This window comes from Equus quagga, chromosome 8 (genome assembly GCF_021613505.1).
Source record: "Equus quagga isolate Etosha38 chromosome 8, UCLA_HA_Equagga_1.0, whole genome shotgun sequence".
Lineage (NCBI taxonomy): Eukaryota > Metazoa > Chordata > Mammalia > Perissodactyla > Equidae > Equus > Equus quagga.
Window position 1 is genome coordinate 16771483 of NC_060274.1, and position 18899 is coordinate 16790381.

At 48.2% G+C, this 18899-nt stretch overlaps 1 protein-coding gene across 2 annotated transcripts; it reads left to right on the plus strand.

Moving 5' to 3' along the window:
* The first annotated feature begins 3486 nt into the window (after positions 1-3486).
* Positions 3487-10855, plus strand: LOC124243464 (UL16-binding protein 1-like). Of its 2 annotated transcripts, XM_046669054.1 has the most exons (6): positions 3487-3541; positions 6501-6670; positions 7571-7834; positions 8072-8347; positions 9012-9147; positions 10374-10855. In XM_046669054.1, the coding sequence occupies exons 1-5, from the start codon at positions 3522-3524 to the stop codon at positions 9122-9124; spliced, it is 843 nt and encodes a 280-aa protein (XP_046525010.1). In that variant the 5' UTR covers positions 3487-3521; the 3' UTR covers positions 9125-9147; positions 10374-10855. The 2 variants fall into 2 exon arrangements, with proteins under 2 accessions (XP_046525010.1, XP_046525011.1); XM_046669055.1 differs by lacking the exon at positions 8072-8347.
* Positions 10856-18899: the final 8044 nt, after the last annotated feature.

Here is an 18899-nt window from a genome sequence, read left to right on the forward strand (position 1 = left end):
TATTTATTTGAGCCTTCTCTCTTTTTTTCTTGGTGAGTCTAGCTAAAGGTTTATCAATTTTGTTTATCTTTTCCAAGAACCAGCTCTTGGTTTCATTGATACTTTCTATTGTTTTTTTAGTCTCTGTTTCATTTATTTCTCTTCTGATTTTTATTATTGCCTTCCTTTTGCTGATTTTGGGATTTCTTTACTCTTCTTTTTCCAGTTTCTTTAGTTGCACTGTGAGTTTGTTCATTTGGGATTTTTCTACTTTGATGAATAGGCCTGAATTGCTATAAACTTCCCTCTTAGAACCGCCTTTGCTGTATCCCATAGATTTTGGCATGTTGTATTTTCATTTTCATTTGTCTCAAGGTATATTTGATTTCTCCTTTGGTTTCTTCATTGATCCAATCGTTGTTCAGTAGCATTTTGTTTAATCACCACATATTTCTAGATTTTCTTCCTGTAGTTGGTTTCTAGTTTCATACCTTTGTGGTCAGAAAAGATGCTTGGTATTATTTTGATCTTCTTAAATTTATTTCGACTTGTTTTTTGGCCTAATGTGTGATCAGTCCTGGAGAAAGTTCCATGGGAATTTGAAAAGAATGTATATTCTGTGGTTTTTGGATAGAATATTCTATATATATCTACTAAGTCCATCTGGTCAAATGTGTCATTTAAGACCAATATTTCCTTATTGATCTTCTGTTTGGATGATCTATCCATTGGTGTAAGTAGAGTGTTAAAGTCTCCTACTATTATTGTGTTACTGTCTATTTCTCCTTTTATGTCTGTTAATAATTGCTTTATATATTTAGCTGCTTCTATGTTGGGTGCATGGATATTTACAAGTGTCATGTCCTCTTGTTTAATTGTTCCCTTTATCATTATGTAGTGCCCTTCTTTGTCTCTTCTTACAGTTGTCTTTTAAAGTCTGTTTTGTTTGATGTAAGTATTGTACCAGCTTTCTTTTCTTTGCCATTTGCATGGAGTACATTTTCCACCCCTTTACTTTCAGTTTGTGAGTGTCTTTAGGTCTGAAGTGTTCCTCTTGTATGCAGCATATACATGGGTCTTGTTTTTTTATCCAATCAGCCACCCTATGCCTTTTGATTTGAGAATTCAGCCCATTGACATTTTTGTATTTATTGCCAGTTTGTTATTTTTTCTGGGTGTTTTAGTAGTTCTTCTCTGTTCCTTTCTTCTTCTCTTGCTCTCTTCCCTTGTGGTTTGATGGCTATCTTTAGTATTATGTTTGGGTTCCATTCTCTTAATTATTTATGTATTTATTGTAAGTCTCTGGCTTGTGATTACCATGAGGTTCATATGCAATATTCTACTTATATAGCAATCTATATTGAGTTGATAGTCTCTTTAGTTCGGCCTCTTTCAAAAGCTCTACTCTTTTTCTCCCCTCCTCCCACGTTTTATGTTTTGAAATCATATCTAATCTCTCATTTTGTGTGTGTCTACCCATTACCCTCTTATCATTGAAATAGGTAATTTTAGTACTTCTGTCTTTTGACTTCCATATTATCTTCATGGGTGGTTGATCTGCTACCTTTACTGTATTTTTGACTTTACCAGTGATTTTATTGTCTGTGTTTTTTTTTTTTTTTTGATAATTTTCTTATTCCTGATTGTGATCTTTTCTTTCCCACTTAAAGAAGTCCCTTTAGCATTTCTTGTAGAACTGCTTTCTTGGTGATAAACTCCTTTAACTTTTGCTTGTCTGCAAAGCTCTTTATCTCTCCTTCCTTGCTGAATGATAACCTTGCCAGGTGGAGTACTTTTGGCTGTATGTTTTTTATTTTCAGCACTTTAAATATATTGTGCCAATCACATCTAGCTTGTGGGATTTCAGCTGAGAAGTCAGCTGATAGCCTTATGGGGTTTCCTTTGTATCCTTGTTGCCTTTCTCTCACAGCTTTTAGGATTCTCTCTTTATCTTTCATTTTGGACATTTTAATTATAATGTGTCTTGGTGTGGGCCTCTTGGGGTTTATTTTGTTTGGTGCTCTCTATGCTTCCTGTACTTGGATGTCTGTTTCCTTCCTTAGGTTAGGAAACTTTTCAGCTATTATTTCTTCAGATAGCTTCTCTGCCTCTTTGTCTCTCTCTTCTCCTTCTGGGACACCTATATTACCAATGTTAGTGCACTTGATATTATCCCAGAGTTTCCTTAGACCATTCTCATTCTTTTAAATTCTTTTTTCTGTTATCTGTTCAGCTTGGGTGATTTCCTCTAGTCTTTGGTCCACCTCACTGATCCATTCTTCTGTATCATGTACTCTGCTATTGAGTCCCTCCAGTGAATTTTTCATTTCCAGTACTGTATTCTTCATTTCTGATTGGTTCCTTTTTATATTTTCCAGTTCTTTGTTGATGTTCTCACTGTGTTCATTCAATCTTCTCCCAAGATCAGTGAACATCCTTATGACTTTTGTTTGCACTCTTTGTCAGGTAGATTTCTTATTTCCATTTCATTTAGTTCTTTTTCTGGGGTTTTGTCCTGTTCCTTTGCTTGGAACACATTCCTTTACCTCCTCACTTTGCCTCTTTCTCTGCGCTTATATGTATGTATTATGTGAGTCTGCTATGTCTGCTAATCTTGAAGAAGTGGCCTTATGTAAGAGACGCCTTTTGAGGCCCAGCAGTGTGCTCCCCTTTTGTCACCAGTCCAAATGTTCCAGGAATGACCCCAGTGTGGGATACACGTGTCCTCCTGCTGTGGTAGGGTTGCTCTTATTGCAGGTACCCACTGAATCTAGCCATTTCCCCCCAGCCAGCTGTTTGTAAATTGGGTACCAGGAGCCCCAGCACAGTTGGCTACAAGGTCTAATGGCACACTCCTGTTGCAGTTATTCTGTTAAGTGAGTAGGCACCCAGTGTGGCTGGTTGCTAGGCTCAAAGACTTACAGTTGCTGTAGGCATCAGGCCTGCAAGGCTGTTGTCAGCCTTCTCAGGATTGCAGCTAAGTGGGGCTGGCCCCAGGCATGGGAGCACCCAACTGTTCCAGTCTTTGGAAAGCAGGGCTGATCCCCTATCAGGCTGTTTGTGAAGCATAGGTCTTCTGCCACTGATAAGCCCCACCCTCCACAGGTCCACACACATCGTCAACATACTCCTGGCCCTTTCACACTTCCTGACCTCCTGGAGCATGCCCAGTTACCCTACTACAGAGGCTCCCACACACTCCACCAGTGCCCCACACACTCCACCTGCTCCTCATGCAGTCCCTGCCCCACAGAGGCAGACACACTCACCTGCCTGCAGAGGATTGAGGCACTCAGTCAATGCAGGCCAAGTAGCCTGAGGGCTTGCTTTTGAGTGGGGCCAGTCCTTAGGGTGGGCTCCCTGCCCTGGCTGAGCTGGATTAAATCTGTGCTCTGGTAGATGTGGCAGACCCCTGGGCTAACAGACCAGGAGAAGAACTCCAATGGAGTCTGCCAGCGTCTGTGTCACCACACCTGTACTATGTCACAACAATGGCTGCCACCAATGTCTCAGTCTCTGGAGAGGTCTCACCTCTCACTGAGATGCACCCAGAGGCTACCAGGTAAGTCTCTTTTCACCAAAGGACTGTGCACTTTTCTTTCTGATGATTTTATTTTGCTTTCTGAGATGGGTGAATTTGTGTCTGGTCCCTTTAAGAGCTGTGTTATTCTGCTTATGTCCTATAGCTTTTCTGAGAGTATTCCCCCATTGCACTTAACAGCCAGTGAAGGCAGATACTATGACACTTGTCTCAGCTGTGCTGTGTCTGAAGGATGCTCATAGCAGTAATACACCCCTGCTCAGGTCCCCTGCTCCTCCAGGGAAGGCTGCACACCTTAGGTTTGCTCCCAGCCCATCGTGAAGCTCCACAGCTTGCAAAGGTGGCTTTTTTCTGTCCAGAAGGAATTTCTGCCTCTTCCACCTCGGTCAGGACTGTCCCTGTTGTGGGGATTCTTTTTATCCAGTTTTCTGTTCTCTCTCTGGGGTAATTTTTCCAAGAATAGTTGTAACCTGGTTGTGTTCATGGGAAGAGGTGAGTTCAGAGTCCGCCTACACCACCATCTTGACGGGATCTCTAAATACTTTTCTTTAACTCAGTATATATGACTCAAGATTTTATTTAACCTCAGTTATTATTATAACATGTAATCTATATTAAAAAATAATAATGAGACATTTTTATGCTAAATCTTTGAAATCTGGTTTGCCTTTTACACTACAGTACATCTCAGTTTGGGCTACCCACACTTCAAGTGCTCAACAGCCAAATGTGGCTAAGACTACCTGTTAGATCTTGCAGCTTTAGATTTTAGAATTATCAGGCAGGTATTTTAAAATAACTATGCTTACTATGTTTAATGAGCTAAGAAAAAGATGAAAAATTCAATATAGAATTGGAAATTATATAAAAGTGATAGAGGATATTTGAATTATGGAATAATCCAAAACCGTAAAATTGAGTAACTGAAATTAACAACTAAGTGGATCCCTTTAGTAGCAGCTTATACATAACATACCCAAGGAGAGAGCTGGTCAACTGGAATGACCATCAGAAAAAATTATGTAGAATGAGGTACAGAAAGACAAAAGGGTGGAAAAATCCAGAAGAAAGAGAAGAGACATAGCAGACACATGAGAAGGTTTACCACACATTAATTGGAATCCTAAAGGGAGAGGTAAGAGACAAAAAGGGAGAAGGTGTTTTTGAAGAGATAATGGCTGGGAATTTTTCAAAACTAATTAGAAATCTGTTGTCAATTTCATTGCCTTTCCATTGAAGAGAATCTTATCAAAGGTTGCTTTACAATTTTTCCTTCTTCAAGTTTTTCTCTTTGAAGATCTTGAAGATATTGTGCAATTTCACCACAACGTGCCTAGGAGCGAACTGATCTTTATATTTCCTACTTGGGATTTATTGTGTTTCCAGAAATGGAAGATTAATGTCTTTCACAAAATCTGGAAAATACTTAGCTATTAGCTCTTTGAAAGTTTCCTCTCCCTCATTTTCTCTCTTCTCTGCTTTTGGAAGCCCTGTTAGATGTCAGTTGGACCATTTCATTGTGGATCCCTATTTTCTACCTCTCTCTTTAGTTTCAGAATGAAACTCTCACCACTCAATTTTGAATGAGTTTTCAAATTAATCATCCAGTTCACTGATGCTCTATTGAAACTAGGTCTAATACGCTGGTTCACCAATAAGTTGAGTTTTTAATTTTAAACTTTTATTGTTAGAAGTTTTGTCTGGTTCTATTTCAAATATAGCTGGTCTTTTATGATAGCGTCTCATTATTTGAAATGTTTTTATTCATTCCTTATGCTTTAATGATTTAAATACAGATACTTTACAGTTTTATTGATAGTTTTATATCTGTATTTCCTGAGGACCTAACCTGCTGTGTTGAATGGGCTTATTTCACTTACTGTGGGTTGAGTCTTGATGTGTTCTGTAAGTTTAAAACATGAGCTTTTCTTTCGATTTCATATAACTTGGAAGCAATAACTTTCACAAGCTAACCCCTGAGTTCATATATCTCTTCACTGGAAAGGCTAGAAGAAAAGGGGAGGGGCCAACCCCAAGGCTTAGGGCCTGTTGATGCTAAAGAGGTTTAACAAAGTCAGGCCTGACTCAGACCAGAATCCCTGTTTGGGAGAGTCTCTTTGGGCCCAGTGGGAGGTGGGGTGGGGACAGCAGGCACACAAGTCAGGGGCAGGACTCACATTTGAGTGAGAGCTGCATGGTGGCTCCACAGTATGTGTCAAGGGGAAGGGGACTCCTCCAGGGGGCTAAGAGGAGAGGGGCCTGGGTCTAACCCGGGAGGAGGGCTGGGAATGCCTTGCAGACCCAAGTCAACAGGCTGGAGTTCAGGGCTGTGTTCTCACAGAAAGAGCCGCTTTGAATCCCTTTGTGCCACAGAAACTTGGAAATACAAATTTGGAACACAGCACCCCAAACCTTCGCAAAGGGGAGTTATTGTGTTTACCAAAAGGTCTTGCGCTCCACTGGGATCAAAACTACTAGAAAACGTACCGTCGATGACAGGACAGCTAAGGGCTGTGTTCAGCCCCTTTTTCTAAAACCGGAGTGTTCTCGAGAAGGAAAATCTTGCCTCATTTAAGAAGACCAGCAATGATTGTGAATGTGGAATAGAGACAGGAGGGCCAGGAGGAGGTTCGGGAAAGAAGGGCTGAGGAGGGGCCTGGAAATAATGTAACAAGAGCATCACCAAATCCAGACCAGGCGAGGCAGGGCTGGGTGGCGCCGGGCCAAGCGGCATGGTGAGGGGGGCGGAATCCGCAGAGCCCGGGTTCCGCATCCGTTTGGGCAGCACCGCCGAGCAGCGCCTGCCAGGGGAGAAGGAGCCGGTCCAGGTCGCGCAGGGGAGGAGCGGGGCGGTCCGGGGCGGGGCGAGGCGACGGGGGCGGGGCGAGGCGACTGAGGCGGCGGAGGCGACGCGCCGCGGCCAGTGAGGGCGGGCCTTGAGAGCTCCAGTGGTCAAGTCCGGTCCGCGCTCTCGCGCCAGGGGGTACCCAGGTTGCCTGACAGCCTACCGGGCTCTGCGCGCAGCTGGGTCCCCGTCCCCGCTGCAGGTAGCAATGGGGTGGACGGCGGGCATCAAGTTCACTCCGGGCCTCCTGCTCCTGCTCCTGCTCCTGCTCCTGCTTCCGCAGGGGGACTGTCCCCGGGCGGCACGTGAGTTCGGGATGGAAGCTGCGGGGAGGTGTGGTGGGAGATGGATTAGGACGGGGAAGGGGACGCGGGGGCCCACGGGCTCTGCCGTCTCCCCTTAAGTACATACCGCAGGCTCCCGTCCTCTCTTTGGTTGTCGCCTGCGTGCAAGGGGAGAATTTGGCGAATAAGAAACACCGGAGCAAGGGAGGGGACGGCAGGGGAGGGAGACAGAGCGTGGCGGGAAAGGCTACTGAAGCCCCCAGGGCCCAGCCCGCCCGCCCCTCTGGAAGTGGGATCCTGAGCCCCAGGCATCCGGGACGTGGGCAGGACAGGGGTGTTCCCGCAGGGTCGTAACCCGAGAAGCAGCCTGCCCTCTTCTGCTCACGACGCTGTCCTCACACACCCTCCATCCTGCCCATCGCTGTCCCTGGGAATTTCCCAGCGCGCTTGGCCAGCGCCTCACGGCACGTGTAGCCCCAGCCACTGTCCCTCCGGAGTCCCTGCTTCCCAGCCCCAGCTCACAGCCTTTCACTGCCCTCCTCACCCCGTCCCCATGCACCTCAGGGCCTCCAACACCTCCCAAATGGGAACTGCCCCCAATCACCTCTCTACCAACTGACCCCTTATCCCCTCTCCTCAGGACACAGACCAGCAAAAGCCCCCACTCCTGGCCCCCAGAACGTAGAGTAGGAGGGACGGGAGGCGGGGGCGTGGTTCCTGCCTGACAGACTCCGCCTCCTCCTCCAGCAACCAATGGGCACGAGCCTAAAGCTGCTGAAGGGGCGGGGCCGGGCGGGGGCGGGGTTTGCTCTTCATCCCAGCCCTTCAGACGCTCTGGCTGTGGCAGAGATGGGAGCAGTGGGGGTGTCTAGGAGTCCTTTTCTCCCCACACCAGCGCTCACCTGCGTTTTCTGTTCACAGATGCTCGCTCTCTTTGCTATGACTTCACTATCCTCCCTAAGGCCAGCCCTGGACAATCCTGGTGTGAGGCTCAAGGCCAGGTCCATGAAAAGACTTTTCTTTCCTATGACTGTGGCAGCCAGGAGGTCAAATCCTTGAGTCTCCTGGGAGAGGAGGTGAATGGCACGAGGGCCTGGCAAGAACAGATGGAAACGCTGAGAGACATGGGGAACTTGCTCAGACAGCAACTGCTGGACGTTAAACGAGAGAAATACACGGACAGGGGTAAGTGAGAAAGTCCAAGTGCAGGGGAGAGCAGGTTGTGGGGTTAAGTGCGTTGATTGTACTCATGTAAAAAAAAAGAGCATCTTGGTCATTCCCATGTAGCTCGGCAGAAAGGGCAGGCCTTGGAGGAGACAATGGGATAGATACAAAGGGGCCCAGAGGGGTGGACACTGGGGTGGCCGGGGACAAAGGATTTGTCCAGAACAGAGGCTGACCTCTTTCCCAAGGTGGGGACAGACCCTCTCCCGCTGCAGGGCAGGATGCTGTGTCAGTGTGAAGCCAATGGACGCACGCGTGCATCCTGGCAGTTCGGCTCCCAAGGACAGACTTTCCTCCTCTTTGACTCGGAGAACAGAAACTGGAAGGTGCTTCACCCTAGAGGCAGACAGATGAAAGAGAAGTGGGAGAGTGACAGGGATGTGACAGAGTTCCTCAGGAAGATCTCCATGGGAGACTGCAGGAGCTGGCTTGAAAGTTTCATGGTGCACTGGGAGAAAATGCTGGAGACAACAGGTACCTGAGAAGAGGAGGAGGAAGGGACAGCTCTCTGGAGACAAGAGCAACACAGCTCACCTTGTGTGTGTGTGTGTGTGTGTGTGTGAGAAAGGGTGATCCATCCACAGCGAGTTCTTCCTGGGAGAATAAGGGCCATAGGTCGGCTCTACCACCCTTCCTTTCTCTTCTCACTCCTGGCATCTCTTCCTCACTGCACATGTCTCTCATCCACTCACCGTGGATTTCTGGCTGACCCCAAACATGAGTGCATCCTTCTGTGTCCAGAGCTTTTCTTCTTACTGTTCCCTCTTCTTAGCCTCACTGTTCTTTTTCATCTCACCTGTTCTATTTCTGGAAATCCTTCAATCCCACCGCAAATGTCAGCTCCTGAGAGGACTGCTCTCCCACCACCCTCAGGTGTCACCTCCTCCTCTGTCACAGCAGCAGCGATTGGTTACATTGTAACCCTTTCTTCCCCCATTAGCTGGGTGAGCCCCTTGGGGACAGGGCCCATCTCCTCTCCCTGCCTACCTCAGGGCCTGTCACAGCAGCTGCCACAAGTAAAGGGCTGGAAAATGTCTGCATTGTAGGATCATCTGGGGCAGCAAGAGCTGAGGAGGAGTCTCCTCAGAGGAGATATGGGGTCTGGACAAGGGCTGTCACTCTTCCTTTTCCATTTCAGCATCACCAACCATGGCCCCAGCTATAGCCCAATCTAGGGCCACAGCCGTCATGCCCATCACCTGGGTCCTCGCGGTGACCATGCTCACCTGCTCTCTTCTCCTTGGCCTCTGAGGCTGAGTCCGTCACGGTAACAGGTACTGAGAGCTGACAGCCTGGTGTGAGGGTGGGGAAAGGTGGATTCTCAGCCCAACCCCTGCCCCCTCACTGAACTTTCTCATCATGGGAATGCGACCAGGGGAGTAAGTCCTCGTATCGCCCTATAGCAATTGGACAAGTTCAGCTCTGAGTTCTGATCTCCTCACTGGAAGGCGAGTGGGAAAGGGGAGGGGCCCACACCAAGGCTTAGGGCCTGTTGGTGCTAAAGGGGTTTAGCAAAGTCAGGCCTGACTCAGACCACATCCTCTGTTTGGGAGAGTCTCTTTGGGCCCAGTGGGAGGTGGTGTGGGGACAGCAGGCACACAGGTCAGGGGCAGGACTCATATTTGAGTGAGAGCCGCATAGTGGCTCTATGTGATGTATCTAGGGGAAGAGGACTCATCCAGGAAGCTAAGAGCAGAGGGGCCTGGGTCTAAGCCCAGGAGGAGGTCTGGGAAGGCCTTGCAGCCTCAACTCAACAGGCTGGAGTGCAGGGCTGCGTTCCCACAGAGGGTGCCGTGGGTCCCAGCAGGTGAGACAGAAGGCACACAGTAGAACCTGTGTAGCAGGAGGTCAGGAGGAGGCCCGTCCTCCACGGAACAAGGGGAATCCTGGCTCAGTATGTTGCATCACCTGGCGGCCAGCCTCCTGCAGACCCCAGATCCTGAGCCACTGAGTGGCGCCTCCCTGGAGCAGAGGTGACTCTGGAGATAGGTGGGACTGAGCTGCTCTTGATGCTCACAGCTGAGCTGGCCCAGGGATGGATGGGGTGGGGGACAGGGACCATCACACCGAGAGCTCTGTGTGCTGCCAGCTAAGAGGCTGGGAGAGAAGGAAAAGACAGGTATTTGCCAGCAACCTTCCCCAAGGCTACAGGTGTCAGGATGCAGGCCCTTCTCTTCCATCAGAGCTCCCACCAGGTCCTTTAGGCCCTCCCGTCAGAGGGAGAATCAGGACCTCAGTATAGGGAGCCGGTAATTCATTACTTGCTATAGTCATGAGCCTCAACTTCTGGTATCAGGACCTGGGGCTGCCCGTGATATGGGAAAGGGAGGAGGAGGTTGATACAAGCTGGTGGAACCAGGGAGCGGGTGGCAGCTGAGGGGAAATACAGGAGCCTCAGTGAGGGTGGCACTGGAGATGGGGAGTGACTGGGGAGCCGACCCAGGAGAACTGACCCAGGATTTCCTGAGCCACTTGGACCAACACTGTTTCCTTTCTGAAGGCTGACGATGCTCCCAAGGAGGCCCTGAGAGTGTGGTCTGTGTCATGACTCTGCTGTTTGGTTGGCCACCTTTGCATTACCAGCTGTTCATTTCTAGACCACCAGGAGCTCAGACCTTACAATTCCAGAGACCACCATGAGATCATGAAGAGACAGTCCATGCGACATGTCAGGTCCCTCATTGCATTGGGTGATTCTCCTTTTCGGTGCCTTTCCTTAACATATTGTACCCCTTCCTCTTGGTGCTCAGTGACGGAATTCTTGCATTTCAACTTGAACTGCTTGAGCAGGAAACATCAAGAAGGAGAACATGTTCCGTCTTCTTCTTTCGTTTTGGAAAATGACCTTCTTGTCTGCATCCTGACCCTGTTCTTGCAAATGATATTGCCAGAAAAATATCGTGTCAGACTGCAGAACCTCAGGGATTCTTTCTCTGTCCTGAGAAAGAACTTCTGTGTCTTTTGCAAAGAACATTTTTTTTTTTGAGGAAGATTAGACCTGAGCTAACATCTGCTGCCAATCCTCCTCTTTTTGCTGAGGAAGACAGGCCCTGAGCTAACATCCATACCCATCTTCCTCTACTTTATATGTGGGATGCCTGCCACAGCATGGCTTGATGAGCGGTGCCATGTCACACCCAGGATCCGAACCGGCGGACCGCGGGCCACCAAAGCACAACGTGTGAACTTAACCGCTACGCACTGGGCCGGCCCCAGAACAATGTTTTAATTACGATTTTTCTCTTTAGTAACTTACTACCCTACAGTGACATTTATGTAAACATCTCTATAGTCTAAAAAACTTAATTATTTTTTAATTTTCTTTTATCCCCTGTAGAGACTTCGTGGCATCGCTATTCCTCCACATTGCGGGGCACTTACAGCTGGTGATTCTGCTGGATTTTGTGCAAATAGAATTAAAGGATCCTTCTGAAATGAACAAGCAGTCCAGCTGTCGGTCTCCAGCTTATCCTGATGTAGAAATAAATATTCTGGGACTTAAGGAAGGAGGATCTTCCTGATTTCAGCCCAGATCCCCCGCCCCAACAGTGACTCTCCTGTGATCCCTCCACTCTGGCTCGGCTCCTTCAGTGAGAAGTCCATCTGCACAGCAGAAACAGCTCTACTTCTAAAAGATGTTTTCTTTCCCCTCAGACAGAGGGTCAATGTCCAGAATAAATAGTGAACTCCTACAAATCCATAAGAATAAGTCTAATTGTCCCAAGATTTGAGAAAGGGTTTTGAGCAGTTCAGAGAAGGTGATATTGAATATATCCCACATCATCAAGATAACAGAAAAGAGCAATGGGCATCCTCACACCCAGCAAATGGGCAAACTGTGAAATATATCAGGTGGAGGACAGGAAATGGAATAACGGGTGTTTGCTTACACTGTTAGTAGGAGTGTAAATGGAGTCACTCCTTTGACATGTGTTTCACCAGTGCCCCACAGTGGACGATGTGTTCTTCCTACCACACAGCCATCCCACTGTTGGGTCCAGGCTGGCAAACGTGGACACCAAAGCATATGGTTGTCTATTGTGGTGGTGTGTGTCATGGCAAAAAAACGCATTAAGATAGCCAACTGAAGTAGGATATATTTTTCAATATGGTGAAAAGATTTCTATTTCTCTCCACTTCAGAGTAGATTATCTTTAATACTATTAAAAATAAAACCACCAGCTGATAGATGCAAAACTTTTAAAACTTTCAAATATATATTTGAAAACCTCCAGTTGACATACAATAGCAGTGGTCACATGAATCTAAAGCTCTCCACGTACATTTAAAAATTGCCCAGATCAATAAAAGGGGCAAATAAAATACCTTAACCCACGTCTTCAGCTGCTCAAGGACATGAAAAATACCTCAACCCATCAGTTCCTTTGACTGGAAAGGATACTACTGCAACAATGTTGACACTTGAATGGAGTCTGAGGAGTAGACAGTGGTCATGTAGTGACCGGAAGTCTATGTCGGTGATTATATTGTGGGGTAGGGGAGCACCCTGGTTTGGAGGAAATACATACTAAGTATACGGCATCAGAGGACATCACCAAAAGTGGGGGACATCAATGTGACAGCTTAGTATCATATGGTTCAGCAAGAGAGGTGCTCTGCACAGTACTCACAACTTCTGTATCACTTTATGCTTCTATCAAAAGTTTTATTGCTACTGAAAATGAGAATCAAAGAAGAACTTAATTTTCAGAATGTGATGGAAGAAGGTTAAAGCCTCAAGCAATATAACAGAGCTCCTGCCTCCTGGGGTGGCGTGTCCCCCCCGATGTTCCCTTCTCCCCTTCTGTGCTCCAGCCTCCCTCAGCTTCTCCCTCCTCCACCTCAACCGCATGGTCAGCCCAGGCCTTTCTAGACAGAAAAGCAGGTCAGGCCTGGAATAGAAGGTGTGCAAATTCTGTTACAGATCCTGACTCTCACTTGGATGCAGGAGCTGGCAGGTACCTGACTCACAGAAAAGGGCTTGGCGCCTCTTCTGAGATTAGATGCGTCCTTTACAGGGGATGTGTGTGTGTCTGTGTCTGTTTGTGTGTGTGTGAGTGTTCCCAATGACTTCTCTGCTTGAAACTCATGACCGCTTAGGGATTTCCCACGTATCCTCTTAGTCACATTTCACCTGCTGAAATCTCTTCTTCTCCAATACCCTAAAGACCAGCCACTCTGGCCCACCTGCTGGTCATCACCATCACGCTTCCAGGCTTTCTGTGCTGGCATAATCCTCTGTCGGGTATTCTGGTACCCACTGGTCAATGCCTTGCGGAACTTGAAAGCTAGGCAGAAATAGCATCCCCCGTTGTCTTCCTTATCCTCCTGTTTTAGTCACGGTTCTCCAGAGACCAGGACCAGATTGATGTGGAGAGAGAGAGAGAGAGAGAATTATAAAGAATGGGCTCACATGATTATGGAGGCCATCGAGTCCACAATCTGCTGTGTAGACCAGCTCACTGGACCCCGTAGAGCCAATGGTGCAGACGAAGTCTGAAGGCAGTCTGCTGGGGATTCCCTTTTCTTTGAGGATGCCAGTCTCTTTGCTCCTTTCAGGCCTTCAACTGATTTGACAAGGCCCACCAACATTACTTAATGGAGGACTATCCCCTTTACTCAAAGTTCACTGATTTAAATGTTCATCTCATCCAAAACATTCTCCAAGTTGAGAGATAAAATTTCCCATCACACATCCCCAGGATGGATGAATCATCTCCTGTCCCCTCCTCTCTGTCTGAACAGTAAGAACATCACACTTGGTGAGAGATATTTGTATATTTGTGTCCTCCACACTTCATGTGGGCATTGGGAATATAATATGTCCCTTTATCACTTTTGTTTTATGGAAGGTAGGACATGCTATAGCTCAATGACTCTGGGATCAATTGAATTCCCTTGGGGAACAGGAGCTGAGAGAGGGCTGTCCTCATGCATGGGGCCCCACTTTACAGCACAACCATCCGTGGCCAAACCATCCCCGACTCCGTGGCTTTAGTCCCACCTCAACTCATCGCTTTGAACACTCTGCCTATCCCCAGTGGGAAGACCCTAATGCCTCCTTGTCCTGGTCCTTGAGAGGGCAGTGTATATTATGAGCAGAAATGAGAGAGAGGTTGGAGTTCAGTAGACCCTGTCCTCTGGGGAGGTCTTTGCCTCATGTGATGCCTGGCCAGACCCCTGAGTCCCACTTTGCCACCATCCACTGCACATTTTCCCCATTAAATGAGAAAATAGACTAGGAGCTTAGACTGCACACATTCTCCATGTGGAAAGGAGGAGCTCCAATTGATAGGAAGTCCCCAGCGTCCTGAGGCCGTGGGAAAGTGGAGAAGGCGTGCACCAGAGCACAGGGCCTGTCTGTACTAGGGACATGGGGTACTGCTAATTCTGGTAATTGGCTGGTATAAAGGAGACCTGAATGTTTTAGCCTGATTCACTAGGTTCTTTATGCAGGAGGGTCCTGTGCTGGGTGGTGTGGAAGACCAGAGACACACGGGGTGGGCAGGACCCCGGTTTGGGTGGGGCAGGAGTTTGGTGGGCCCAGGTGATCTGTGTGTGGGAAGAGACTCTCATGCATAGGGCTGGGGGACAGGAGCCGGCGTTTAATCCCTGGGAGGGGGCAACCAGGAAGGGTCCGGCAGCCCCACCCATGAAGCTGGGGGAAGTGGGCAAGTGACTGGGAGAACAGGAGAGGGGAGAAAATGCATTGTAGGACTGTCTGGGGCAGCAGGAGCTGAGGAAGAGTCACCACAGAGGAGATTTGGGGTCTGGACGAGGGCTGTTATTCTTCCTTTTCCATTTCAGCATCACCGACCACGGCCTCAGCTGCAGCCCAATCCAGGGTCACAGCCATCATGCCCATCAATTGGGTCCTTCCGGTGACCTTCACCTGCTGTATTCTGCTTTGCATCCTAGGCTGAGTCGTTTACAGTCACAGGTACTGAGAGCTGATAGCCCGGTTTGAGGACGGGCAAAGGAGAATTCCCATTCCAACCCCTGCCCCTCACTGAACGTTCTCATCATGGAAAAGAGACCAGGAAACTGAGACCTCATATGGCTCCATAGCAATAACTTGGACAAGCTCGTCTCTGAGTTCTGACATCTCCTCACTGGCCAGGCCAGTGGGATAGGGGAGGACCGCATGCCAAGGCTTAGGGCCTGTGGTCCTGCATGCCCAGCCCGTGGTGTTTCTCTTGGTTGTGTTTCCCAACTCCCCCGACCTCACTGCCTAGTACAGTGCTGAAGGGTTTAGGGAGGTCATTTCCTCTCCTCCTCCCACTGAAGTTTCTCTCCTTTCTCCTCTTGCACCTTGGCCCTCATTTCCTGCACCCATCCTTCTGCCCCTCCTGTTTCTGTTGCAAACTCACATCCGTTTCTGCTCTACTTAAATGACCCAAGAGTTTTATTGTCGAGAGCATTCCCGTCGTCATGAAAGGGACTGAACACAGGCCTTGGCTGTCTGGTCATCATCTATGTTTTCTAGGAATTTCCCTCCCATTGGAGCCCAAGAACTTTTGTTAGCGAAGTAACTCCTCTTTGGGACAGTTTGGGGTGCCGAGTTCTGAATTTGTATGTCCTAGTTTCTCCTGCAGACAAGGATTCAGAGCTGCTTCAGCACCATTTGGAGGCCTCTAGAGGGATCCCCTCCCCAGGCTACTGCTTCTGCACATGGTGTTTGCAGGTTTTTTGACTTTTACCTGACTCTTGTCCAACAAGTATTTAAGTAATGGTGGGCTCATGTGGGGATGAAGAGGTAAACCACAGACTGCTGAGCCTGAGAGATTCTTGATTCTTGTTTGGTGGGTCTTGTGTTTGGGGGTTTTTCCGCACATCAAAGACACCTCAGGTGAGAAAGGAAGGCAGTGCATGGTCCATCTTTCTCATGACCAGGGACCCTTGCCCATGACTTTCCTAGGAGACGTGAGGGGAGTCCTCAGCAAGTGTGGCTCAGGGCCACTTGCACCATGTCTTCATTGAATCGCTTGTCATTCCCTGAGATAGCATTTGCTGTGTTACAAATGAGGAAATGGATGGAATGAAAGATGAAGCAGCTAACATAGGGAAAGAAGCCAGAATTTCATCCAGATTCCTGATTCCTGCTTCTGTAATTGTGATCTATAGTCTATATCCATTAACATTTCTTCAAGAGCCTATTCCACCCAACTTGGGGTCTGCTGTGGACCAGGAGCTTCCATGGGGGTGAGCCAGGAACAACCCAGGTTCCCACAGAGGCCTGTCCTCCTCCCACCTGACTGGCCTGCCAGGTCTCTACTGCCAGTCTTCTGCCTTCTCCTGTTCTCCCAGTCACTTGCCCACTTCCCCCAGCCTCATGGGTGGGGCTGCCAGGCCCTTCCTGCTTGCCTCCTCCCGGGGACTCAACCCAGGCTCCTGTCCCCCAGCCCTATGCATGGGAGTCTCTTTCCACACACAGATCACCTGGGCCCACCAAGACCTTGCACACCCAAACCTCGGTCCTGCCCACTCCTTGTGTGTCTCTGGTCTTCCACACCACCCAGCATAGGCCCCTCCTGCATAGAGACCCTAGGGAATCAGGCCAGAACCTTCTCATCTCCTTTACACCTGTGAATTCACAGAGTTTGCTGCTATCCCATGTCCCAGTCCTCAAGTGCACCCAGGCCCTGTGTCCTGGCACGGGCCTCCTCCACATTCCCGCAGCCTCCGGATGTTGGGGACTTCTCCTCCTTTGGAGCTCAGCCTCTCCACATGGAGAACATGTGCAGTAGGAGGCCTTAGTGTATTTTCCTCATTGGAAGGGGAAAAGGCTCATGGATGGGGCAGAGTGGGACTCAGGGTCTCCCCAGTCCTCACAGGAGGCAAAGACCCTCCCAGCAGGCAGGGCCCACTGGACTCCAACCTCCCTCTCATTTCTGCTCACAATATCTGCTACCCTCACAAGGTCCAAGATGAGGATGCATTGGGGCTTCACTGTGGGGGATGGGCAGCGTTCATAGCAATGAACTGAGTGGAGGTGCAATTAGACTCATAGATTTGAGTACGCTTTCACCACGGATGGTTGTGCTGTAAAGTAGGCCCCATGCATGAGGAGAGCCCTCTCTCAGCTCCTGTTCCTCAAGGGACTTCATTGATCTCAGAGTGACTGAGCAACAGCATGTCCTAGGCTCTGTAGCAAAAGTGATACGGGGACAAATTGTATTCCCAATGCCCACGTGAATGTGGAACACACGAGTATACAAATCCCTCTCACCAAGTGTGATCTTCTTTCTGTGAACTCGGGTGTGAGGACTCAGAGGAGGGGGGAAAAGATGATTCATTATCTTGGGGATGTGTGATGGGAAATTTTATCTGTCAATTTGGAGAACGTTTTGGATGAGATGAACATTTAAATTGGTGAACTTGGAGTAAAGGAGATTGTCCTCCATGATGTCGGTAGGCCTTGTCAAATCAGTTGAAGACCAGAAAGGATCAAAACAAGTGATGTCCCCTAAGAGGGGGAATCCCCCAGCAAACTGTCTTCAGACTTCATCTGCAGCATTGGCTACACTGGGCTCCAGTGTGCCAGTCTACACTGCAGATTGTGGACTCGATGGTCTCCATTATCACATGAGCTCATTCCTTCTAGTCATTCTCTCTCTCTCCACATCAATCCGGTCCTGGGTCTCTGGAGAACTGTGACTAAAACAGCAGGGTAAGGAAGACTTAACGGGAGATATTTGTGCTCAGCTCTGAAGTTCCACACGGTCGTGACCAGTGGCAACCAGACTACCTGACAGAGGATAGGCCAGCACAGAAAGCCTGCAAGCACGATGGTGAGGACTGACTGGTGGGCCAGAGTGGCTGGTGCTTAGGGTATTGGAGAGGAAGAGATTTCAGCAGGTGAAATGCGACTAAAAGGATATGTGGGAAAGCCCTCAGCAGTCATGAGTTTCAAGCAGAAAAGTCATTGGGAACACACTCACAAACACAGACAGACAGGCAGACACACACACACACACACACACACACAAACACTGTACAGGATGGATCTAATCTCAGAAGAGCTGCTAAGCCCTTTTCTCTGAGTCAGTTCCCTGCCAACTAGCACATCCAAGTGAGGGTCAGGATCTGTAACAGCGAATTTGCACACCCCCATTCCTGGTCTGAGCTGCTTTCATCTCTAGAAGGGCCTCTGCTGACCATGCTGATGAGGTGGAGGAGAGAGAAGCTGAGGAAGGCTGGAGCACAGCGGGTGAGAAGGGAACATCGGGGTAGGACCCGCCTCTAGACAAGGAGCGGGATGTCTACTGTATTTCTTGAGGCATTTACCTTCTTCCATCACATTCTGATAACTAAGTTTTTCTTACGTTCCCATTTTCAGCAACAATAAAAACTTTTTTTTTTAGGAAGACTGGCCCTGAGCTAACATCCATGGCCATCTTCCTCTCCTTTATATGTGGGACGCCTACCACAGCATGGCTTGACAAGCCATGCGTAGGTCTGCACCAGGGATCTGAACCAGCGAACCCCAGGCGGCCAAAGCAGAGTATGTGGACTTAACTCCTTCACCACCAGGCTGGCCCCCAATAAGAACTTTTGATAGGAGCACAAAGTGATACAGAAGTTGTGAGTACTGTGCCAAGCACCTCTCTTGCTGAACCATATAACAGTGAGCTCTCACATTGATGTCCCCCACTTTTCGTGATGTCCTCTGAGGACATACATACTTAGAACGTATTTCCTAATCAGGCCGCTCCCCCATATCACCACGATATAATCACCACAAGTTTCAACATTGTTATAATAATGTTCTGTCGATTCAAAGGAACTGACGGATTGAGGTATTTTTCATGTCCTTTATCAGCTGAAGATGTGGGTTAAGGTATTTTCTTTGCCCCTTTTGTTGACCTGGGTAATTTTTAAATATATGTGGAGAGATTTGGATTCATGCGAACACTGCTATTGTTTGTCAACCAGAAGTTTTCGAATATATATTGGAAAGGTTTAAAAGTTTTGCATCTGTCATGTGGTGGCTTTATTTTTAACAGAATTTCAGATAATCTACTCT

Excerpts from the sequence above, each read along its gene's own strand:
- LOC124243464 (XM_046669054.1), top strand. The coding sequence starts at position 3,522 with ATGCACCCAGAGGCTACCAG. Across the intron at positions 3,542-6,500 it reads ATGCACCCAGAGGCTACCAG|GGGGTACCCAGGTTGCCTGA; the intron begins GTAAGTCTCTTT and ends CTCTCGCGCCAG. Across the intron at positions 7,835-8,071 it reads AGAGAAATACACGGACAGGG|ACCCTCTCCCGCTGCAGGGC; the intron begins GTAAGTGAGAAA and ends AGGTGGGGACAG.